The 27,405-nt window shown below is 36.3% G+C and overlaps 2 protein-coding genes across 2 annotated transcripts in view; one reads left to right on the top strand and one right to left on the bottom strand.

The window, feature by feature from the left end:
• Nucleotides 1-27,405, top strand: part of LOC112047261 (18S rRNA aminocarboxypropyltransferase) — a 168,611-nt gene that overhangs the window by 100,534 nt on the left and 40,672 nt on the right. The window lies entirely within an intron of this gene.
• LOC112047580 (27 kDa glycoprotein) lies at nt 165-26,130 on the bottom strand. Its single transcript, XM_024084722.2, has 7 exons — nt 25,975-26,130; nt 23,735-23,907; nt 13,758-13,870; nt 12,574-12,737; nt 10,118-10,260; nt 8,680-8,820; nt 165-7,127 (listed from the first exon to the last, which is right to left on the bottom strand). The coding sequence occupies exons 1-7, from the start codon at nt 26,009-26,011 to the stop codon at nt 7,026-7,028; spliced, it is 873 nt and encodes a 290-aa protein (XP_023940490.2). The 5' UTR covers nt 26,012-26,130; the 3' UTR covers nt 165-7,025.

Below are 27,405 nucleotides of genomic sequence, written 5' to 3'. Positions count from 1 at the left end.
GCAAATTTTGAGTTGCTTTTTCTTTAAAATGACATATTTCACCCGAATTAGTTCGCAATAGTTCCGTTTTAAAATCAAAATTAAATAATAGTAATTGTGTATATCAACATATCTTACCTCTTCTTAATCTGTGGTATCAAGATTTTAATAAATAAAACACAGTATAACATTTAACACCATTTTTTTATAGCAAACTTAGGTACAACATTCGGATAACAAATCAAAAACTACACCAATTACAATTAATATGATTTATGTGAAAAGGCATTCATATAACTCACTAGGCATAGAATATAATTCAAAAGCCAATATACAAAAAATATTTAACTAGGAATGTATAGGTAAATTCAAATTGCATTCATTAATATAAAACAAGAAAATAGCTTATAATATAATTGAATATGCAATTTCGAAAAAGACACATGTCGGATTATAGTACATACTTCACACAAATATAAAATAGCTAATATCATAATATAAATAAATTTAAAAATAAATAATTTTAGTAATTTTCGAAGGCTAATTAACACTAAAATGTAACGCAATAGTTACTTTTAGAAAAAGTACACTGGTTTGGAAAATAATTGTTTTTTTTTAAATTCCTAGACATTTTAAATTTTCAGACGTGTGCCCTTTTCGAAATTGCAAATAAAATAAATAAAACTTGTGTACCTTATACATAATTAGGTCATGTTGTGCATACTTGACTAAGAAAAATGGCAAGCACCATAAAAAAAATCATATCACTATGTCGCGTATCTTCACAGCATATTATGTCGCAGTCAGCGCAGTTAAATTGGGCATACTTAAGTTATATGGCTTAAGTTTACCAAAAAACAAATTAAAAAATGAGGGTGTAAATCGCTAGTCATTTCACTCCTAAATAATTATAATTAAGTTGTTCTCAAATTAATGAAAATAAATTTGGTTAATAAGCTTAGAACAATTAGATATAGTTAATATAATTTTGAATAATCAATTAAAATATTTTCGATCCACCGCTATTCGTCATCAATTTGTCATATTCTTTTCACGAGTAAAGTCGTGGCGCAAGTCTAAGAGTTTGTTAAACGTCAAGTGATTCTAGTTAAATTAACTATCAGCCTTGTCATTTCATTGGAAGCCGCCTTTTAATGAACAGCCTAGGCGTTTATTTAACTAGCTAATTTAACTGCATGGCTACGACATAATTTACTGGATATATCGGCATAATAAAAATTCTCGAGCAAATAATTTGGGAAGAGTATTTTTTTCCTTTATCAAAAAAAAAAATACCCTGAGAAAACTAGTATAGCCGTACCCTAATGTAATAAAATATTGAAGCTTATACGAATAATTGTTTGTATTGGATAGATAGGTTAAAAACCAGTTAATTATTTACTAATATTTAAAATTAAAGCAATTTAAAATTAATATTTAAAATTTTAATTTATATTAATTATAATAAAATATAAGTCTTTCAAATATACCCTTTATAAATAATATGTATTATGTAGTTTATCTCATGACAGACAACAGAATTACTATAAAAATATTTTAGTCTCCAGTCATTTGGTAGTCAAAGTGGGAGGTAGTTTTGAAAACAATTTTTTTCAAGTACACATATTGAAATGGCAATTCGAATGTCAAAGAGAAATTCTGAAAATCTATAAAAAGGAAATAGTGGAACACATCACTTTGAAACAACACAACACACTGTTAAGTTAATACAGGTCTTAAAACCATAAAAGTTTGGACCAATTACATTGAAAAGAGGCACATCTCAAAATAACTTTGAAATAAATTACCATTTAGAATAGAATTGTTATTTTATAATAACAGGCTTTAACTACAGTACATTTTTAGTTGCCCCTCTGTTTGCATTAACCAAAGACAAGTTAAAATACATTTTTAGTTGCCACATTGCATTAAGCTGCCAAACTCAAACCTATACCTAAACCAAATACCTACATGTATTCGTCAATAAATAAATGCTAAATGCAACCACGGTGTCGATCAGATGAAATGTATGAAATCAAAGAACGCATACACATCTGTAGGGTTATTAATTATTATGTATCTGGGAGTACCGTTCAAATAAAGAGTCACTATAAACATTTCGTTGTTATGATCAACTAACAACGCTATTTTACATCAAGTGACATTAATTTTTTATTTTTACGATCATCTAACATATTTATTTAAGCGAGATGTGCTTTCACATTCATTTTAAAATAACGTCACTACTTGCTACGTAAAATGACGATAGTTATGTCATTTCGTTGAAACACAATGTCAGATGATTGTAAAAAGGAATCACGATGAAAAATGATAGAGTGGTTCCTCATTTGAATGAAGCACCGAGATACATGATAACCCTGCAGATCGCCACCGCGGACGCATTAGTTTGGCCTTGCTTTAGGCTAGGTCTAGAAGTTTCATCTATAAAAATACCATTTTTAAAACACCTAAAACCCTTTTGATGTTAACCACCAAATGACGACTCAAATATTGATTTTTTTGCCACACCTTTAGCAAGATTTTGTCCACACTATAATATCTATAACTGACTCTTCCCTACAGATGTAAATATATGAATCTGCCTCAAACTTAAATTAAGCTTATAATTAAAAACCTTACTTATAAACAATAGTAATAAATCAAGAATCACTTAAGGATAATAGACTAAATTTCAAGGGGCAAAGAACAATTTTAAGCACAAAATCAACCCCATGCCATTTAGATTCATTTTTCATTTCCATAAGCCCTTCAGATTATTTTATACATTATTTATAAGTAAGGCGGTAAATCTGTACAAAATAATTATAAAATCTTATACCACAAAGCACACGAGTGATTTAAAAATGTATGAAAAAATATAGCTTTAAAATGCGATTACTTATTCTAGTTCGGATGGAGGCGAAGATTTGGCGATACATTGGCAATACGATGTCACAGTTCAAGAGATGACCGTTAAAGTCTTGTTTGTAACGAAAATAATAAAAATCATTGAACGTTTCCATGGAAATCTTAATAACAACTAACTAGGCTTTTCTTTTATTTTACTGTTATAATAGATTTAGGAATTTAATTTAGTTAATAGTTTTAGTTAGTGTTAATAATCATTAATTGTACATATTTGATAACAGAATTAAAAAAAATGTGGAAGGTAAGAAAAATTAGGCTAAATAAGTGGCATGCACGCTAAACAGACGAATATCGCTGAGATATCTGGCTCTAGAATCTCAAGCGCAGAAACTCGATGCAACTTCAGAGCGGACTAGAAGCGTGGCGTATACGAGGTGTAATGTATATTTCATCATCATTAAGGCCTAATTCGGACTACTTTAGTATTTTAGTCGAGTGCGAACGATTTTTGGATTTACCGCCCAAATATCGTTCGTACTCGACTAAAATACTAAAGTAGTCCGAACTAGGTCTAACTATTCGGCTCATTGGCGGCACGAACTGGGTCCTAACTGAAAATCAGTGCTGCAATTTTTTTTTGTATTGAAAGTATGTGACAGGGCTTTCTTTGTTGCTTCACTGTTTGAGTGGACAGTTAAGCCATAATAATTTAGATTTTCATAATCTGATATGTCGCATTACTTAAAAATAAAGATCTTTCTTTCTTTCTATTGGGCACGAGTGTTCTCTCTGAGAGGGGTTAGGCTGATAGTCCACCACGCTGGCCCAATGTCACATAATGGTAGGCGTCCACAGATCCGTACGCATCGCTTCAAACGGATTTTAGTATTCGTTGTTTAGAAAGTCATACAAGTGCGTCCACTGATCGGCATTGTACAGATCTCATCAAACGGATTTTACGTAACGTAGAATAAATAATCCCTTTGTTGCAAAGCGTTCGATACGTACGATGCGGATAAGTGGACGCCTACAAAGAGGCGAGAGAGATTACCCGAGAAAACCGTTTTAAATTATTAGGTTATATATATTTATTGTTATTTTATATTCCTGTACTTTGTTTTACTTTCGAAATGTTAATGTATAAAATAATAATTTAGATATTTAACCATTCGCTGCCCGCGAGTATTTTATCGAAAAGCCCGTCTGCGTTGAAGAAGCCGACAGTCAGGGAATGCGGTTTTAATCTACCGTTGTGAGCCATTTAAAAAATCTTTATATTCCTCTATCGCACGGAGCAGGTTACTGTGCTCGCCTATTGCCCTTAATGGGTTTTATATTTTTTCACATGTCACGTAACGGATACGATGGACGACCGGTCGTCCATTTAGGAGTCAAACAAATAATTTAACGGTCACCTTATGTTACACATGAAGTTATCATGGATATGTTAATTATTTAGCTCTATAAACTTACTAGCAATATATTGTACGCATTGATATGTAAAAACTAGATGCAACATCGACGCTTATAAGAAAAGTTGCCTAAATATTAACAATTAATTAACTCTCTCGTCAACTATACTCAAGAATTTTAATAAATAAAGTGCAAAAATATATTTAAATTTGATAAAGCCAAACAGTTTAGAAATGATTACAAAATTACATCAATTAACAACTTCATTATCTTGTTCAACTTCTTCATAACATAAATAAATGTAATTTTTTTTCATCAAAAATAAAATTTAAGTTTAATACCTTTTTCTCCTCTGTATGCTGATTTTCATTTTTAGGTTATATGAATAAAAAAATAATGTCAATTAATATTTTTTTTGAAATGGTAAACATTCAGACCATTCCAGCATATCTATGTCTGTACGAATCAAATAAATAATTTGGCTCAAATATTGGAAGTTTTCAAATATCAAATTGTAGCGAAGCTTTTGTTCGAAACAACTACTTTAAACAAATAAAAAAAAGAAAAAAGTATTAGATATATTCAAAATAAGCATAGTCTGTGTTATGGGTACTAAGATATTAATTGATTGCTAAAACTGTCGCTTCGCAGTTTGGATCGTGCCGCGTTGCAAGAATGCTCATGACTAAGGGCCCCGTATGGATTCGAAACTACTACACTACTCGGGCATACTCCGACCTTATATCAAGTGAGTTTTAGCCGTGTTTCATTATCAATTAATATGAATAAAACTTACGATAGTTTAAATTCTAAAAAAGGTACTAAGATAGCTGATTTCATCATATATATTTTTATATACATACTATAATATATACTTACATTACACACCCAAACAACCATTTTAAGCACACAAATATATTTTAATAGCTACGCGTTAAAAAGCTTCGCTTCACAAATTAACTATTTTTCATCATCCTTTTGTTAGATGCTTCTATGGAATGCGCGCCATTGCAAATGAGGCTTAGTGTTTTCGCACAAGGGAACCACGCCACAGCCGAAAAACGCCGCAACCGACCTCCAACAATAACTTTCATACATTTTACATGGACTCGCAGCACACGGCCGGTGACGCCGGTGCCCTCACCATGCCATGAAACGTGGCTTCTAGCTATAGGGCGTATTCACAATGAAAGCAGATTGCCTTTTTTTTTAATTCATCATAGACTTGCGCTTGACTACAATCATGCCTGGTGGAAAGGAATGATGAGATCTAGGCGGGAGCGCGCCTAGAAAATGCCTATTCACTCTTGTCTTGAAGGTGCACAAATCATAAGTGTTAGGGAACACAAAAGCCGGAAGGGCATTCCACATCTTCGCTGTTCTTAATAGAAACGTCGATGCGAAACGTTTTATGCGAGTCGACTGAACATCGACAATAAAAGGATACCTGCGCCGAATAAGCGTTTATCGGTATTGGCCCGCCCAGGACCAATATAGCACTGGTAGCAGGCATTAAAACTGGACATTGTCCGCTTAATAGACACCTGAAGATACTGAAAATCAAAAAAGGTTTTTTTTCGTGTTGAGAAAATCAAAAAAGGTTTTTTCTCGTGTTGAGTAAGTGCCGATGGCTCCATGTGGGACCACTACGACGTCACTGGGGGTTGTGGTGAGCGCAGAAGCATCGCCTGATGAGACCCGAAGGCTGAAATAAAGATAGAGGACGGAACGACTTTCCAAGGGCGTCTCCTATGAGACTCGGACCTCAGCTAGAGGGCCAATGGAGCTAGCCAGAGGAGGTGAAAAAGGTTACTCGTGTCCAGATTGAGGTAAGGAGACCTGCTATCATTTTATAGCTGAGTGTCCCATGTTCGCGCTGTTACTAGGCAAGGATAGATTAAATAAAGCAGACCCAACGAATCTATAGGGGATAATGTTAACATTATCCCCTATAGTGAGTGAGTGAGGATCACGAAGGCTACAGAAAGGTTTGAGTAACGCTGTCGAGAGACTGAGATAATTGGGTGGAATAGTCCCTTCTTAGGACTGGCCTCGTCAGACTTCCTGTCTGGAAATACCTATATATTAGTCTGCACAGAAAGTCGTCACTGGTAGTCCATACTTGTGCCAAACCAGCACTGAACGTGGCCGACAAGCTCCGACCTGCCAATCGGCGTTGACGTTGCCGTTAGCGTTGACTTGCTTAAGTGGTCGAAGTATCAGTTTTTCTTAACGTTAGTACGCTACTCAGACCGCTATCTGTACATATCCGCATGCTTTATGTAGCGGTTATCTGCGAGGACTAGTGCCGATAAACGCTGGTCGTGCAAGTAACCTACTTTCCATGTGAATACGCCCTCAGGTGGACGCCGAAAGGTTGCCTGTCTATCGGTGATCTACAAGATATATTTCGGGGAGTTTGCTCAGGAACTGTTTGATCTTGTGCCACCTTCGCCGTTCTACCACAGTACTGCTAGGCATCGCAGAGATCTACACCGCTACATCATCGATATTCCTCGGATGCGTACTAAGCGGTTTAAATCCTCTTTTCTTATACGCACTGCAAAGATGTGGAATGCTCTTCCAGCTTCCGTTTTTCAACATGAGTATCTTCAAGCCAAGAGTGAACAGGTTTTTCTAGGCTGCATCTAAGCGTGATTGCAACTAAGCGCTTGCTTATACAAAATAAAAAAAAAATCTTGGTGGCGTGGCTCCCGTATGCGGCGACTTAAACGCTAATGGAATGTTAGCGGAGACAATAAAGCTTATACAAGTAACGCGAGCGCTACTGCGCCCATTGCGAATGACCTCACTAGCGGACTGTTGGCGGCGCTCGGTGCGTTCTTGGCTCTTATTTCGTCGACGTCCTGTAATACATAACGGTAATATCTTCATATAAAACTAATAACTAATAGTTGTTTGACTTGCCGCTCGAAGTTAGTAGTGATATGCCAGATATAATATGTATCCGTATCCGCGGATATCCGAAAAATGAGAATGATCCGTATCAGTTACTTTTCTGCTTATCAGATCTTTATGCGATCTTGTTTATTTATTTATTTTTATTTATCTTTACTTTCTTGCCTATATCCGTGGATCTTGACACGCAATATCTACATATTTAACGATCCGGCACATGACCAGTACTTATTACTAAGTATAGGGAATTAAAAAATCGAAGCATAAATGAGTCTAATTTTAAATACTTGCAAACAAACCAACCAATCTTTTTCGAGCTTCTTGAATTGAAAAAGAAATTGTCATGAGAAAAAATAAAAATATACGAAAATACTATATTATTTTGTTACACATACAATCTATATCTACATTAATATTATAAATGCGAAAGTCTGTCTGTCTGTCTGTCGATCAAGATAATTTTTGGTAAATTTATCTTGATCGGTTAAAAACTGGAAAAAACATTGGACCTTGGAGCAAAACATAGGGTACTTTTTGACTCTAAAATAAAAATAGAAGGTGAAATAGGTTGAAAGTTGGTCCTTCTTCCTTCATTTTTAGAATTACAGTTTTAATAATTTTCATGTTCATAAATCATGAAAAAATACGAAATATGTGAAAGTGATTTGTGACTAAAGTGGTGAAATAGGGGTCCGATACTAGCGGACTTAAAAGAGCCTGATTAGCTCAACGGTAAGAGCGGTTGAACTCATCACCGAGGGGTGGTGGTTCGATCCCCGCCCCGTTGGTTTACTAGTCTTTCCCGACTAGTTGAAGGGAGGGGGAATATTGGTCATATTTAAAACAAAACGGCAAATATTCTTAAAAAAAATATAGACTGAAAAAGTAGAACTACAGTCTACAATCTACATACACTACAAGTGCTACAAACTTACGCTTTCCTCATCGTCTTCGTCAGCGTCCTAACAGAAATTACAAAATAAGTTGACATCACTGAAGTTTCTGTGCAAAAATGTTAAATCTTTGTCTTCAAATTGCATTTCTTGTATTAGCTTAACTTTTATATTTGGAACTAGCTTTTAGCTAACGCTTCAGAAGTCAACGGGTCCAGAAGTTTGTGACGTAACAACCCTGTAACTAGAGACTGATAACCATCAGACTCGGGCCACAGATTAATCAATAATAGGCAGGGAAAAAGTTTTTTCAGCCAACTTTAATATTTGATATCTACTCACAGCAATTGATTCACAAATTAATTTATTTAGAAAACTCCCCATTCTGTATGTAACCAGATACGAAATGTATCTGGTTACATACCGTCGACCCCAGCTTCCAAATTGTGAACTGCCATTTTTTGTCACGTCAACGTTGACCCCCGCCGAGTCTTCCGTAGACCCCTGGGGGTTCACCTGGACAACTTTGGGAATCGATGTTCTACATCAAGAAGAAGAATCACTAGACCAATGAAGCAGGCAAATGATGAAGAAGAGTCCAACTCACCGGTATATCCTTGCAAGGCGTCGCTTTGCGCGCGAACTTGAACAGAGACTCCACGATGTTGGCGGAGGTAGGCGCCGAGCATGTCTCGAGAGCCGACACGATGCATATCTGCAGCTCACCCAGTTTGTTGCACTGTTCCTCCTGACATATATGTATGATGATCAATAAGGATGATGACAGTTTTTTAAATTGTATATACATTAAGAGTACGCTAATAGTAAAGCAATTTTGTAAAAGGAACAGGGTATCTGCGATCATTACTTTCAGAGCTACAGGGATTTAAACGGTCAGATTTGCGGCGCTGTTGCGGATCGCTGAAAAACGCTCCATACAAAATGGCACGAACTAATGACGTACTAGATAATGTAATTATCGTTAGATTTGTATGTGCGTTCAAACAAAAATACTAATATCTTTGTTATTTGTGCGTTTATGTTTATTGTTCATATATTAAAATATGTCACATTTAATGTAAGGAAACTAAAACTGTATGAATTTTCATCTAATTACGATAAAAGTTTTTTATTACATTTTGATATTTTATAATGTTATTTCTTTTGCAAGTATCCAGACAATCTTTGCTTTTTATGTATAAATTAGTTAACATGATACATTCGGGTAAATAAGGTCATTAATTTATCCGAATGTATCATAAAAATCAATATATTCATACCAAGTCATCATCCCCATTATTTTAGAATTTAAACTATCGTGAGTGTTATTCATATTAATTGATTATGAAACACGGCTAAAACTCACGTGATATTACGTCGGAGTATGCCCGACTAGTTTCGAACCCTTTAGCCCTTAGTAACCAAACTAAAGAAAGTTTTCCTTGGGGACCCCATCACTGACGGATTTACTTAAAAGAAATTGTTTTGCACCTTTTGTATTTTTTTTGGTATTATTTCATTTTATAATATTAAATTCCTAGGTTACCTTAGTTTTAATTATCTTATTAAGATTAGATTTAGCAATTACTTTTAAAAAATAACTAGAATAATGAGCGTCAACTCGCCAAAAACTGCCTGTACAGTTTGGCGAGAGTATCGATATGTAAAATAATTGTTATATCTTATCAATAAAATAAATTAAAAAAAAAAAAAAAAAACTAACGCTATCTTGTTCTAACATATATTATAGTTCGGTTTGCATACAAGAAGACGAGTCTAATGAAGAAGACATTAATGAACAGTCGGAGAGTGTAACGGAACCTTCACTCCCCACCATTCAACCCCTCTCCCAGCGCGCGATGCGAGCAGCGGCGCGTCGCGCAGCCGCTTCGCAGTTTGGATCGTGCCGCGATGCAAGAACCAGCTCATGACTAAGGGCCCCGTAAGGGTTTAAATTGGCATGCTAAACCAATATCTTCGGAAGAAGGAACTACGCGGGTGTAACCGCGAGGAGTCTACTAGTATGAATAATAAACATTACTTACGTCGAATTTGATAGTAGGCAGGTTGTCGAGGCTCATGTTTTTGGCGTCAAACTGCATTTTGGTATCTATGGTACTGTTGAGACACTTTTCGATCTCTGCTTGCTTCTCTTGAATGCACTGCGGGCCGTTTTCTGAGATGAACACTGAAATCGATACATATGAATGAAAATTTAAGTGTATATTTGTGATATCAAAATAATTTTAATTTTAATTTAATACACTTTATTTGTACACCACAAAAATAAAAGAAAACAAGCAAAACAGAAACACAAGAAAAAGTAGAATACAAAAGGCGGCCTTATCGCTTAGTAGCGATCTCTTCCAGGCAACCTTAGGCTTAGGAACTTATTAGGACAACTGTAGGTGGTGTGTACGTAATAATATTGTACATATACATACATACAAATAACTACACACTAATACATAAACCATAATACACAAATTATATAATAATTATAAATATCATAAAATAAACTAATATATAAATATATCATTATGTCGTATGATAAATATTCTAATAAAATAAAATATGTAACTAGTGACTAAGATAATATGTCTTAACGGATTTTTTAAACATATCAAGGGATTTGGATTTCCGAATGTCGACTGGGAGTGCATTCCATAGCTTAACAGCACGAACAACAAATGAACACTTATAAAATTTACTCCTATGGAAAGGCATACACAGAGTAAGAGCACGACATGTTCTTAGCTCTGATTGCACTCCCAGAAATGTGAATTTCTCCTTAAGATAAGGAGGATATTTTGGATTAAAGAGCACACAGTACAGAAGAGAAAGTACATGCAGATCCCGGCGACGGCGAATAGGAAGCCACTTGAGTTTCTGACGAAATTGAAACTGTATTTTCTGAACATTATTTTTTGAACATTATTTTTGAGTTTACATGATACTAAGCATCAGCGCCGACCCGAGGTAAATTTTAGAATGGAGCGAGATCCAATTATGGCGCCTTTCCTGTTTGCTCCTAACATTATATACTAAGGACGTTTGAAAAGTTCGTAGCCTAACGTATATCGGAATGTCATACATTTTTAACTGACTTCAAAAAAGGAGGAGGTTTCTCAATTCGACCATTCGATTCAAGCCGTTTAAATCATAAAGATTTTAACTGGATTTTCAGACACTTCTTTCAGATACGGCTTTAATTAACACAGCACTAACTTGGTACCGCCTTCAAACTGATCAGAAAGTAGATGTTATGTTTCGCTACAAAGATCGAAAAAACAAGATCGAAAAGAAATAAATTTCTTTTCGATCTTGTCTTTACCATTTCGGCGCCCCCTAGGATTTGGCGCCTGGAGCGACCGCTCCGTTCGCCGTATGAACGGGCCGGCCCTGCTAAGCATGAAGGCACGTCTGTTGGCATGGCATGACCGTTGCCGTGATTTCCCAGTGGATAGATCTGCCTCCGATTCCGGAGGGTGTGGATTCGAATCCGATCCGGGGCATGCACCTTCAACTTTTCAGTTGTGAAATTAAATTTCACGTGTCTCAAAAGGTGGAGGAAAACATCGTGAGGAAACCTGCATACCAGAGAATTTTGTGAACTCAGCCAATCCGCATTGGGCGAGCGTGGTGGACTATTGGCCATACCCATCTCATTCTGAGAGGAGACTCAAGCTCAGCAGTGAGCCGAATATGGGTACCACTATCACGGCTCTTGTGATCCTTGCTTGCTTCATGTGATCCTACGATATCTAAACTTCGCCCTCAAGTCGCCTTGAATTATTTCGCAGTACAGTGAACTCAAGTATTATTATCTCACGAGAAAAAAACTTTGCTATCAAAAACTTGAACAATTAATTTGTGTAGAAACAAATTAGTATGTAATTATTGTCGGTTTAACTTGTACTCGTATACGTACGCGTGACCTTTGCACTTGGATAACAGAACCGGTCGCTGTGAAATCTAATGTTATTCTGTTAATTAACTATGATTTTATAAAAAGTCTGAAGGTGACATGCTATTTTAGTAAACGGAAAACTCTGTAGCTGACTTTGACTTTATTGATTGTCAGTGATTTTTCAAAATTATTAATTTTAATTAGTTTATTGTATATAGGTTTGTATATAGGTTACCGAAACCTATATACCGATAAGGTATATAGGTTTCGGTTTTCGGTATGTAGGTTTCCTCACGATGTTTTCTTTCACCGATTGAGACACGTGATATTTAATTTCTTAAAATGCACACAACTGAAAAGTTGAAGGTGCATGCCCCGGACCGGATTCGAACCCACACCCTCCGGAATCGGAGGCAGAGGTCATATCCACTGGGCCATCACGGCTCTCATCGGATCTCGGATATACCTGGGTTCCTGGGGCCGACGTTGTATTGGCCGTTGGGCATTTCCCTTTCGTGTAGTCCTCAAAGTTAATGAATAGGTCTGCTGGTGTTATTTCTGATAATAATTTCAAAGTGTTCAAAAACTTACGCGCAATTCTGTCGCCTTCCTTGAAACACACAAACTCGGCGAGCTGCTCGGTGATGTTGTGGACTGTCTTCAGGTGCTTCTGCTCCTCAGCAGAGAAGCATGGCTTCACAGTCTCCGTTATGTTATTGAAGCAACCCTTGAACTGTGGCGTTTTGTGGCAGTATCTAGAATCAATAAATATAAAAATGTAAGTCTGTCTGTGATATCAAAAGTAACTTTTGTTTTATCAAGTACTTTTTTTTTAATTGAGTAAGAATACAATAAGTAACTTAAGCTAACTTATACTAATAACTATACAAATCATGCCTACGTAGAATGGTAGCAAGAGTACTTAATAGTTATTTGCGCGATACTAAAACACAATCGGACTTTTTAAGGTCGATACTGATCGACGTTACGAAGCGTAATGTAACGTGTTACATAGCGAGCGTCCGTGCAGTCTGTTTAGTTTACAAGGCGCTCGCAGCGAGCAACGAACGGCTCGGTGGTCCGTTGTCGGTTTTTAGCGAATCCTTTTGAGTGTTACGCGCTTCAGTCAGTACGTTGCAGCGAATCTGGATGAATGGTTTGCAAATCTGGAGCACGGAGCAACGAGCATGTTACACGGATTTACAGATATTTAGCAAACGGCGTAACGTTACATGCTCGCTGCAAATGGTACATTACGCTGCGAAACTTTGGTCAGTACCCACCTTTAAAATTTTTGCTTGTGTGTGTGTTCGGCCTTTGGAACGACTGAATCAATTTTATTGGGGACTTTCCCTGGTAGATACAGAAGGTTATTGATTTGTGAAAAAAATAATTTCACGATGATTTCAAGCTGTCAAATTGGCAGACTTCTTATCACATCACAGTAATATTGTAAAGGCGAAAGTTTTTGTGTGTGTCTAAGTGTGAAAGTGTGTAAGTATGTTTGTTTCTCCTTTGCGCTGCGACTACAGAAGCTATTGGGCTGAAATTTGGAATGGAAATAGATTTTACTCTGGATTAACACATAGGCTACTTTTCATCCCAGAATCCATGGTTCCCGCTGCAATTGTGAAAAACTGAATTCCACGCGAAGTCCGCTAGTTTAAAATAAAATATAAGGTATGAAATGACATGCGTTTTCTACCTTCATCTTTATTTTTTTCGTTAAAAATTTCCCATTAAGTTTGGTTTTAGTAAAGGTACATTAGGCTTACTCTTTAAACACCTCATCTACTTTGCCATTGGGCTTGGCATCCTCTATCTCCTGCGACAGTTTCTCGTAGTCCACCAGAGATTTCAGACAGGTACTGAACTCCAGGAACGCTTTCTGAAATTAAAAAATAAGCCACATTAGTGAAAAATTTGAGAAAAAGGGCAAGACTTCCATAATGAGACCGTCTTATCGTCCAAACAACGTTCTAAGATTAATGCACGCCATTGGCGATCAATTATTCTCACGTTTCTGCAGCACCCACGACTATAAAAGATCGTGTATAGACTCGACTTATAAAAGTCTTAGCTGCCGTTTGCGCTGCATAAATGTGAGAATAATTGACCGTCAATAGCTGACTTAACAGTAATACTTCGCGTTATAAAGTCAGTAGCTTGCATTCGAGAATTATCATAAAGGCGTAACTATTGTAGATCATCATCATCATCATCATCATCATCATCATCATCATCATCATCGTCATCATTATCTGCCGGTGGTCGTCCACTGTTGGACATAGGCCTCTTGCATGGATTTCCAAGCACAACGGTCTCGAGCCGCCAGCATCCAGCGGCTCCCTGCAACGGTCCACCTAGGGAGGGGTTGTCCAACACTGTGCTTTCCGGTGCGTGGTCGTCATTCCATCACTTTGGGACCCCAACGTCCAACGGATATTGTAGAAGCAAGTCTTATTATGTAACCCATTAACACCTACATTCTAAAGCTAGACTACAATTTGAAAACACCATTGAGGTGCGTGTCACAGTGTCTGTGGTCACGTTAGAAGTAGGGTAGGAGTAGGGTAGGGGTAGAGTTGAGTAGGGGTATGTTAGGGTAGGTGTAGGGTAGAGGTACTGGTTCACGCGGACGAAGTCGCAGGCTTTCGTTAGTATTATTATTGAATAAAGATGGTACCTAGAACTAAGCTAGCTTCATTTTAAGTATTTAAAATAGTAGATATATATTTTTTATAACTTAATCTCAAAAATACTGTATTTCTATTTAAGAAAACTTGGCAACCCTATCTGCGACTAAGGTAAGATATTCGCAATTCTAGAACACTTACGCTTACGTAAAGCGAATGCTATAACAGAGTTATAACATTATGCGCGCACAAACTAGCAACAACTCTGTAAACGATAACAACGATCATTAAGTTAATTAGTTGGTGCTGATTTGATTACTTATTACTTAGAATAAAGGCGCATATTCACTAGGCGACATTCACGTATGTAAAAATTGTCCGACAGGTGGCGTAGCGTGCCTTGGAGGGCCCTGTATCAAAACTTTAACCTCTATGTTAGTCCTGATTCAACCTTCTATAACTTTGATATCTTTATTTGCCCTGATTCAACCTTTTAAAAGTCACTCGAAAATAATATGTTACTTATTAATAATATCCGGTTTTGATATGCGGAAGCATCAATCAGTGTTATATGTATATACAGGATGTTATATGTTTTTACAGGATGTACTTACATATAATAATTACTTACAAAAGGATTTTTTTATTTGCTTGTATATCTAAATATAAATACATTTAATTTCATACATAAGCGAAAATATATAAAATTGCACAGCATCAATTTACACATTTCTTTAAAAAATCATATTAATATGTAATTTTATCGCACCAATCTTTCGTGACAGATAAATAATGGTGTATACTAGCTTCTTGAAATATTATTAAAACCATTCATCATTATCATCATTAGCAACCCATTTTCGGAACACGAGCACGAGTCTCATCTCAGAATGAGAGGGAAAATGGGAAGAAAATTTTCAGGTATACAGGTTTCCGTTCTCAGATATTTTCCTTCACCGTTTGAAACACATGATATTTAATTTCTTAAAATGCACATAACTGAAAAGCTGGAGGTACATGCCCCGGACTGGATTCGAACCTACGCCCTCCGAATCGAAGGCAGAGGTTATATATCTACTGCCACTGGGCTATCACGGCTGTATAAAACCATATAAATTAAAACCATTATCTGCTGGTTAAGACATTGTAAAGCAAAGTAAGACAAAAACTTTGTGTAATTTTTATAATATTTGTGTAATAGCCATTAAAATTACTGACATCACTTAATTTTATGTTGTAGGTACGAGTTACTTAATTCTATGCAAAATTCTTGTTATGTAACAACAAATAAAGCCATTATAAAAACGCAATTAAAACTGGTTTTGTGTTTGTGTGCCGCGCGTACATAGTCCAAGTACCAACACAATATTTTTTTTTACGTAAAATAATAATTTAACAGCACTTTATAATGATGCCATGAGAGAAACTATCGATTACTAACGGACCCGGTCAAGCTTCGCTTTGACTATGTGCACTTCTTCCCTAGCCCTACCCTACACTATCCTACTCCTACCCCCATCCTACCCCTACCCTACACCTACCCTACCTGATAAAATTGTTTGATAATGATCAGACACTATTATTAAAAAATACATATCAAGTTGAGAACCTCCTCCTTTTTGTAGTCGATTAAAAATCACGTCAGATAATAAACAGTATAATATCATGACCATCTCGTCTGCCGATGGACGTCGACAGCTGAGAGCTTTTGCAGGTATATACCACTCCATTGGGCTCTGAAACTGATTTGAGATTTCATTGACCAATGGAAATGCTATATTAGGCTCTGAAACTGCTAGACCAACTTTAAAAATTCATTGACCAATGGAAAACTATATTAGGCTCTGAAACTGCTAGACCAATTTCAAAAATTCATTGACCAATGGAAAGCTATATTAGGCTCTGAAACTGCTAGACCAATTTTAAAAATTCATTGACCAATGAAAAGCTACATTATCAGCGATATTACTAGCTATATTATATGCCTCGTATTTCCACGAGAATGGGAACAACACGGGTGAAATAACAGTGGATCTGCTATATACGTTAAAGTAACATCCTGTATATACCTCCTACGCAAATTATAGTTAAATATTTGTACATTATGTTGTTATAGTTACGTATGACCGGCTTCCTGTATCATATCACAGAACCAAAGGGCGTCAATTATTATTGAACTTTGACTCGTTGCATTCCTACTCGGACAGTTAATTATAGTCACTATCTCGACTTCCTTTCTTTATTATTATTGACCAAGAGAACGAAGGTCTTGGAAATTGGGTCCATTCGTTTTTACGGTTCCGTAATGTGTGTGTAATGTTCCGCTAAGTTCGTCTTTCTGTCCGTCTATCCGTCGCGGTTTATAAAGGGACGAAGTATTCGAAAGCTGTAATTAAAAAAAATACTAACGTCAAGTGTTTCACAAGACTTGATTTTTTTTTTAATTCTTTACAAGTTAGCCCCTTGACTACAATCTCACCTGATGATAAGTGATGATGCAATCTATTGTAAGATAGAAGCGGGCTAACTTGTAACACCCCTTTCGGTGTCTACATGACATCGTCCCGGAACGCTAAATCGCTTGGTGCGCCTTTGCCGGTAGGGTGATAACTGGCCACGGCCTCAATCCGTCTAACAGTGTATACACAACAGTAAAAATACCTTTTTAAAATGTTTGTCTCTTAGTCTGAATTAATTAATTAACTAATTCGTTTGTCTCTTTGTTCGGGCTAATCTTTTAAACGGCTGAACCGTTTTGAATGGGACTCTCACTGGAAGATAGATGACATTATTGAGCCACACAATTATAAACTACTTTTTATTCTAATCCATGGTTCCCGCGGGATTTGTGAAAAACTGAATTTTCGGAGGCAAAGTCGCGGGGCGGCCGTATGCTAGTGTATGATATAGTTGATATAAATATATGTCATAAGCTATTCGTATTATTAAGACACAGTAGAGTTTTAGCGACATTTTTGTCCCACTGCATAGCATACGTAGGTAATACAGAGGCTTTCAGTTTTCCGGTGAAAAGGCATTTGGAAACGAGCCAAAACCTCCCGTGTCTAGCTAGATAGAATATCTTTGTACGGGCATATATGCTTTAAAATTGCCTAGGTAGTTATTGCTTACTTTGTGTGTTGATTAAAAAGCAAATTCATAGCCTTTTGTATGTGCCAACTAATGTCTTCGGTATAATGGTTTTGTTTATTCATGAAGTGAGATTATTTTATTATTACTATTATCAAACAATTTTTAATGAGAGTCACTCAGCGCGCGATGGATATATGCTCTATGAGTATCTCTGCGTGATCGAATCAGAAATGAGGAGATCCGCAGAAGAATGAAGATGCAGGCTCAAAACATTCTATATAGGTTATATTTTATACCCGTATTCCCGGGAATGAGAACTATGCGGGTAAAACCGTGGGATTCTACTTGTAGAAAATAAAGTCACTAATAAATATTTTTATGGTATATACCTGATGGTAAGTGATGATGTAGTTAGATGGAAGCGGGCTAACTTGTTAGGAGGAGGATGAAAATCCACACCCCTTTCGGTTTCTACACGGCATCGTACCGGAACGCTAAATCGCTTGGCGGTACATTTTTGCCGGTAGGGTGGTAACTAGCCACGGCCGAAGCCTCCCACCAGCCAGACCTGGACCAATTAAGAAAATCTCAATCTGCCCAGCTGGGGATCGAACCAGGACCTCCGTTTTGTAAATCCACCGCGCATACCACTGCGCCACGGAGGCCGTCAAAAAAAAATATTATAGTATAATAAATATTAATAGTACCTAGACAATTAAATTTTTTTTTAAATAATTAATGTGACAGCCTAATTTTGTCCACCGAATCATGCGTGACCCTCTTCCATATATCGTTAGGGAGTGTCAGCAGTGACCTACATTTTTGTTACCTACCAACTGCCTAAATGTTTTCTTTTGTCACGCTACCTATGTGTATACAACTATCTAGAGATATTTATTTATATTGTCCTCATAATTTATTTCCGACCATAAAAATATTTGGGTACTGTAGTGTCTCTGGTCTACCCACATTGTCGTGGATGTAATAGAAGTCGAGCACGAGTGACAATGAAGTGAAAATTTTACCCGTGGTATGGGACATAGTACAGTAACGAATTAAGTAAATCACTCTAAATTAAATATTCTATTATATACCTTAACTGACGCCGCGCTATTTCACCCGCGTGGTTCTCGTTCCCGTAGGCGAACGGGGATATAGCCTATAGCCTTCCTCGATAAATGGGTTATCTAACACTGAAATATTTTTACAAATCGGACCATTAGTTCTGAGATTAGCGCGTTCAATCAAACAAACTCTTCAGCTTTATATATTAGTATAGTATAGACTATAGAGTATAGATATAGATGCAATATTTGAAAGCCTTTTAATTTCCGTAAGAATATTATTTTTTCGTTTTAAATAACTTTTAATTTAAATAAAATTAAGCCTTATTTGCATCATGTGAGCCACTGACGATCAAATCTCACATACCTGCAGCGCTAACGGCTAACCGATAAAACTGATCGTGTTTTCAGACAGGATTAAAGAAATAATGAGTCTCGTATAACCTCGATATTTAGTTTCAGGGCAAGTAATCGATAAAAATTTTAGGTATTTTTTTAAGATCACGAATTAAGATAAGATTAATATACCTATCGCACCTTGCAATAGATAACCATGTCGATTAATTGTTACGTTGAAGTAATTTTTAAATGACCTAGCTACAATTAATTTGTATATGTAGTAAATATTACAACACTGACTTAGAGGGTTATATCTTCAAAAGAGAAAACCTCTGGTTTAGTTGATAAAATAAAATTTATTTAGTTAGATTTGTTAACTTTAATAAATTTTAATAAAATCCTTGTATTTTTTAAATTTTAATGATACGGGGTACAGGAGTGGACGGTGGACCTGAAATGGATCATCTCCTTTCATTTAATTCCATTCACACGAAATAATTACTTAAAAGCCACCCAGCAATTAGTAAGTGGGCGTAATATGACACAAACACACCTTTATTTGATGTCATTATTTTTTTTGTTAGTTTAGTTTAGTACTTTGCGTGTATATCATATTATACCATTATGTAAATTAGTTTATACTTATTTTATTGTTTGTACGTACATACTTGCTTATTATATTCACCTAATGAAATGGTCACTTTTATGCCTCATTTATTTGGTAGTTACATTATATCAGGAAACGAACTTTGTATGTGTAAACAGCCTATCTAAAATTTTAATTATATATTTAGTACTAGCGCACGCCCACGTATTCGTCCGCGTGGAAATCGATGTAAACTTTCAACCCCTATTTCACCCTCTTATATTTCAGCATGTTTTATTTTTCTGGTAGTACACATACCAATGAAAAATGAAGGACTATCCATACAAATGTCACCCACTTCTGCATTAATTTTCGCGACAAAAAGTATTTCTATAACCTTTTACGAATCATAGTCTCAAATTCTGCCAAGTTTCATTTGAATTCATAGAGTAGTTTCAGTCACACTCGGTCAACAAAAAAGTAAAAACACGGATATAATTTTTAAAAAAATATCTTCAATGTACAGAATTTTACCTGTTACAGTTATAATATAAGTATAGATGTGGGTAAGTAATTTATAGTTTCTATGTATAAGAACGCTTCTATAAACTAGGAATAATTTCGTTATTTTTAGGGTGCCCTTACACGGGCATTTTATGAAGCAATTATTGCAACACCAATGGATCAATCTAGCAGAGCAATCTAGAGCAATTTCAATAAAATTCGGCATAATTGATTCAATTGCTCCATGTATTCCATATTGCTCGGAGTAGGAGCAATATGGAATACATCGGCTAACTTGTTAGGAGTAGGAAAAATCCTCACCCTGTTTGGTTTCTACACAACATCGTACCGGAACGCTAAATAGCTTGGCGGTACGTCTTTTTCCAAATTGCTCGATGTCGTGTACATTTACAACTTTTTAATCAATCATCTACATTTTTCTTCAATAAAAAGTAAAGGTTGAAAATATTCAAATGGGCCTGCTACACACTCGTCAAAAAATATAGAAAGTAGCGAGGAAAGGAGGCAGAGACGGATTGCGGCATTGTTACCCGAGAGGGGTTAGGCCAGTAGTCTACCACGCTGGCCCAATGCGGATTGGCACATTTCACACACGCAGAGAATTAATCAAATTCTCTGGTATCCTCACGATGTTTTCCTTCACCGTTTGAAACACGTGATATTTTATTTCATAAAATGCACACAACTGAAAAGTAGGAGGTGCATGTCCCGGACCGGATTCGAACCCACACCGTCCGGAATCGGAGGCAGAGGTCTTATCCACTGGGCTACCACGGCTCTATGACTATCTCATCATGACTATCGTTCTCTATTTTGTCGGTTTTGAGCGCAGACAGTGTGAGAGGTCAAAAGAGAGGACAACTTCGAGGCAGCGCAAGAAGGATAATGTGGTGGGCTCATTAGAACTAAAATCTTATAGCTATAGTCTGGCAAGTTTGTTGATAACACTCCCATGATATGCGGGCGACAGGGGGAAAGACTGCGCGGGTGTGAAATCGCGCGTGCGCGGAAATGATGTGCATCAGTCGTGTGTTTTACATTCATCGCTACACGCCCCCCGGCCCGCGCACGGAGTGTTACGAACGAAGTTGCCAAGCTATAACTACAGTTTCTAGTCTCTACTATGTACAGTATATCTGTGAAGTCAAGAGTAGCTAAGATCGCTACTGGACATCCCGTATGCATTTCAATGTGTCACATTTCCTCCAATCTATTTGAGTCACACGATATCTTCGTTCGGTATGATGACTTTATTCACTTTAATCTTGTTATCCCTCACATGGTCATACAGAGAAGTACTTTTTTATTAATTTACAAGTTATCCCTTGACTACAATCTCACGCGATGGTAAGTGATGATGCAATATAAGATGGAAGCGGGCTAAATTGTCAGGAGGATGAAATCCACACCCCTTTCAGTTTCTACACGACGTCGTAACGGAACGCTAAATCGCTTGGCGGTAGCCACGGCCGATACCTCCCACTAGCCAGACCTGCACCAATAAAGAAAACCTCAATCGACCCAGCCTGGAATCGAACCCAGGACCTCCGTCTTGTAAATCCGCCGTACATACCACTGGGCCACAGAGGCAAGTCAATGTTACGTGGACATACCCGTTTGCATGATCTTAAGTGGATAATGTATATGGACTGTGCCGATTGAAGGTTTCTCAATTGATCCAAGTCTGGCTGATGGAAGGCTTCGGCCGTGGATAGTTACCACCCTACCGACAATGACGTACCGCCAAGCATTTAGCGTTCCGGTACGATATCGTGTAGGAACCGAAGATAGTGTGGATTTTCATCCTCCCCTAACAAGTTAGCCTGTAGCCAGCGTCCATAACTAAACATAAAAAAAAACATATAGGTCGTTTTGGTTGTTTCATCAACTTTAGTAGGTAGGTAAATAAAAACCATTTTTTTTTAAATAACTCAAGATGGAGATGTTATTTAACAAAGATAAAATAATTTAAAAATCCCTAACTAAAACTAAATCTTTAGGTAATATAATGTTTTCTAAATAAGTAAAATAATATCAATAACCTTAAAAAGCATAAAATATACTAAACAAATGTGGTTTTATTGACGTCACACTTAACTTACTGGTTAGACTTTTGGCCGCAAGGTTACATTGGACAATTTACTGTGACTGGTTTTTTTTTTTGACAAACGCCACAATCTATACCTATCTGTACTGTAGCAGGTACAATTCTGTTTTAATGTGATCAAAGAATTTTTAAAATTTAACCCCTAAATGGTCGAAAGCGGTTGAAATTTGTCAAAAAATAAAAATCAGCAATTTTTCAAGTTATATTTTGCGCCTTACGCCTTTAGTTTTGACGCCCGAGTACATATCTATAGTATAAAATATCGTTGCCAAAATGCCTAAGTATAATAAACATTAGCTAAAATATAAACAAACAATTAATTAACTAACAGAATGATAAAATATTTATAATTACAACAATTAATGATAATGAGATTATTGCCATTATATTCCATGTACAATAAACTGTATAGTTCAAGAGACATTGAAAATTTTGTCCCATAGTTAATTTTTCTTAATCAATTAGATTAACATTTCATTACCAAGAGTTAATGTGTAAACAATTAAGTTTTATCACTAAACCTTCACTGTGTAAGTGTAAAATGCAAATACAATTGTCCAGCGCGGAAATGCAGCCAGTATTCTTGCCACCATTTCACGTGGGCATGATTTGTATAGTTATTAGGATAAGTTAGCTTATGTTCCTTATTGTATTCTTTCTCATTTATAGAGTAAAAACTTGTCTATCTAAAGACTCGTATACATACAAGTATAATATAGCAAAAGGTCACTCATCACGATATCTCAAAAAAAAGCTTACCATACAAAAATGAAATTTAGCAGGGAGCTAGCTCACTAGCTTGCCTATTCACTAATTCAGTCTTTATTAAAAAAAGACATCCAATCAACTGAGAAACGTCACCTACCTACTGTATGATATCCACAAAGGGTTGTTGGTAGACACCGGATGACATGTGTTACATAGAATCTTATTTTCATATGTAAACTAACATACACCAAAGATAGTGAATTAGCCTGCACGTGGACTGATGACATCAAGCAAGTTGCAGGGATTCATTGTATGCAGGTGGCTCAGGATAGTGATATTTGGAAGTCCCTACAAACGGCCTATGTCTTGCAGTGGAAGCCCATCGGCAAATATGGCTGGGGAGGTTTCGGCCGTGGCTAGTTACCACCCTACCAACAAAGACGTACCGCCAAGCGATTTAGCGTTCCAGTACGATGTCAAGTAGAAAACGAAAGGAGTGTGTATTTCATCATATTCCTAACAAGTTAGCCCGCTTCCTTAGTTTGCATCATCACTTACCATTAGGTGTGATTGTAGGCAAAAGCTCACTTGTAAAAATATGATGATGATAAATGTAGGATATATTTTATCCCCATATCCCCACAGGAACTATGCGGGTGAATCTGTCTGATATTTAGTATGACATTCAACTCACCTCAGCTTTTTGGTAGGCACCAGCTCCAGCGTTCTCCTCACATTTCTTTTTGAACACTTCTACTGTTTTGTTCTTCATTTCAGTGACTTGATTCTCATCAAGTTTCCCTTGAAGTTGTGGAGGTGCTTTGTTTAAAAGGTCAGCTACTGATTCTGTTTGCGCCCACACTATACCTGGAAGAACAGAGCCTAATTATTATTATCATTCATCATCATTATCAACCCATATTTGGCTCAATGATATCCACAAGTCTCCTCTCAGAATGAGAGGGGTTAGCCCAGTAGTCCACCACACTGGCCTATTAAGGATTGGCTTAAAATACATACAGAATGCTCAGGTATGCAGGTTTCCTCATGATATTTTTCTTTTACTCTTTGAAAAACATAATATTTAATAGATAAAATTGGAGATACCCATTAGCCATATTAGAATCACATTGAGCAGTTCTTCACACTGTGAATTTGAAATATTAAACCATGTGCCTCGTGGTCCTATTGAAGCAATAAGCTGAGGACTTTTTTCCAGGTTGCATAGTAAATATTCTAGTGGTGATTTTGTTGCCAAATATTCTTAGTAACAAAATCACCAGCAATTAAGTGGTAGAGATACTTGGTTGAGAGGTAGAGCCTGTGAAGAGAAATTGTCATTTGGCACTGTATAATGTATATTAATGTTATTCTCTTTATAGAAGGTTGATGGTAAAATATGCATATGAGGCTTAAAACCAGTGACTCATGTTGAAGATGTATTTTAGTTTTCAGCATAGGATTATGTGGTTCCCTCAACTAAGTAATAGTAAGAGCCTCAATAGCTCAACAGTAAGAGTGGTCGGACTCATCACTGAGGGGTGGTGGTCTTCCAAGCAGATATATGTTATGGCATATAGCAGACATGACAATTAGACATTGTTTGCTCAATAGACACCTGAAAATAATGAAAATCAAAGAAGATTCATCATGTCCAGATTTTGGTGAGACCAGCTATCAGTTTATAGCTGAGTGTCCCATGTTCGTGCTGGTAAAATAGGAGTTACCAGGTAAGGATTCATTAAATGATGCAGACCTGACAAATCTCAACATAAGCGATATTATCATGTCCACAAAGGCTAATGTTTGAGCGGCAAAACATCGAGACACCAGTGAACCTGTGTCCTATACCACAGGAATTGGGTGGAATAGTCTCTAGTTAGGATTAGGACTAATCAACCGTTTGTCAGAAATGCCTTTTAGAAATATACATATACTAGCAGACGCCCACGACTTCATCCGCGTGAAATTCACTTTTTACAAATTCCGCGGGAACCATGGAAAAAGTAGCCTATGTGTTAATCCAGGGAATTATGCATCTTCGTTTTAAATTTCAGCCAAATCGGTTAAACAGTTGCCGCGTTAAAGAGTAACAAACATCCATACAAACTTTCGCGTTTATAATATTAGTAGAACCCTCTCTAACAAGAAGGGAGGCCTGGGCCTGAAGTGCGCCTTTGTGGATATGACCTCTGCCTTCGATTCGTAGGGTGTATGGGTTCGAAACCGTTCAGAGGCATGCACCTCCAACTTTTGAGTTACATATGTGTAAAATACACTTAACACAAAAGTTAAATTTCACGTGTCTCGAACAATTAAGGAAAAACATCTAAGAAAGTTAATTTTCTGTGTGTGAAGTCTGACAATTCTCATTGGGCCAGCGTGGTGGACTATTGGCATAGCTCCTAGCTCATTTTGAGAGGAGACTTGCTCAACAATGATGATGAATGATAAACCTACCTAAGGTGACTAGACAATCGAGTAGGAATTACATTTTAAGTGTGAATCAGTAACACATAGGTAATAGAGAGATAGCGCTTGGCCTCTTGCTATAATTAACAAAACTGTCTGATGCCTCAAAAGGAAAAAAGTGAAACAAACGAAAGAAACCAGCATCACTTTGTTGTCCGACTGTTTGTGTGTATGTTTTGTAAAATATACCTACCTACTTTTTAAAGACAAATATTTTTTTTCTGTTCTGAGGATAGCTGGTATTTTAATTTTTTATTGTAATGAAAGTTTTATACACAAAAGTATGTTATCGGCACTCACATAAGCTTATTCATAATTAATTTTCTTGTTATTTTTAAAGCGCTAATTCCTATTTGCTACTTTTAAACACGGAAACAAAACAATCATTTGAATTTAGAAATATACGAAATTACGAAATATTCAAAAGTACCTACGCAACAAAAATCATTTTTAAAAGCTTACCAATGCACATAACGAAGATGATGGTTTTTAAATCCATTTTAAATGTTGTTACACTAACAAACAAAGCCAACAATTATTAAATAAAGTTCTAGATTAAAATCCAATGCACAAGCAACAGACGTGAAAAATAGCGATTGACTGAGTGAGATTGAGAATTGAGATTGTAAATTGTAATTGACTGAACGGCTGAACGCGAGTCGCGATCGGTGAACGACGAACCGAACGTAACTGTAAATCGTGAACTGAAACCTCAGACGAGTTATATAGGGACCTGCCTTGCTAGAAGGCAAAGTCAAATCAGACCGTGCATTAATTAAGATCAGATAGAAAACATGTCAAAGCCTAAATTTTAGCCTAAAGTTAATAAATTCATACCACATTGATGTTAAATGAATCGCATTATAATTTTTAACAAAATATCTTTCTACAAATAACAAATATAAATATAAACGGACAGAGACAAGCAAAAATACACAGCATATGAATACATTGACAGCAAATACAACAACATTTACAACAGTCTTCGCATACATTCGTAGAATTTATTTTAGAGTGATGATTCACTAATAGTTCGTTGCAATCGATATAGCCTTCCTTAGTTTCTCTACGTCTATATGTACTTTTGCAACCACGGTGCCTGCATTGAATTTTTTTCGGAAAACAAATCAATGCACAGCAAATATTCTCTTTCCAGGTCCTATTACACTTGGTTTTTTTTTTACAAGCATGTTGCAAACAACTCTTTGATGTACATTTCGTGCAATTGTTTCTTGGATGTTTTTTACATACTGGTTTTATATTTATTTTATGGAGTTTTCTAGGTGATACAGATTCAGAACATTGATGACTTGGATGCTGTGTATGACATTTTCTATGAAAATTTATTTTGGGCGTTCGAGCCTCACAATTTTTGTGATTTATCTTACAGGTTTGAGATTTGATGGGAATTCTCCTAACATTTCTTAAATATATATCATCACAATCTCCACATTGTGCTTCAGTAGAAATGACTTGAGTTTTCGAGTACGTAGAGTGTTGAGTGTAAAGAGATTTGGGATTATTCATACATTTACAGCACTTGTATTCACACACATTGAGATTCATCAAAGAGTTTCTTAGATTTACATTTGATTTAATTTTATTGCAGAAACTTATATCATTAGTTTTAAACACATTTTTAGCATTATTGCTTTCTTTAAATACTGGTTGGAATTGACTAGATTTTGATCTCATTATAATTTGTTTTATCTGCTTACAACTTCTGGGATTTCTTTTAGAATCTGGTATTTCAAAAGTATTAGTATATCCTTTGCTGTGTCTGATGTTAGACTTTGATTTATTGTATACTGTACTATTTCCTAATTGGCGTGTATGTTTTTGTCGATGATTACAGTTAGTCCAATGTTTAATAATGTTTATTAGTCTAGGCTC

This window comes from Bicyclus anynana, chromosome 7 (assembly GCF_947172395.1).
Source record: "Bicyclus anynana chromosome 7, ilBicAnyn1.1, whole genome shotgun sequence".
Taxonomy (NCBI): Eukaryota; Metazoa; Arthropoda; class Insecta; order Lepidoptera; family Nymphalidae; genus Bicyclus; species Bicyclus anynana.
The sequence above is the reverse complement of the archived record's forward strand: the minus strand, read 5'-3'. Positions and strand labels throughout refer to the sequence as shown.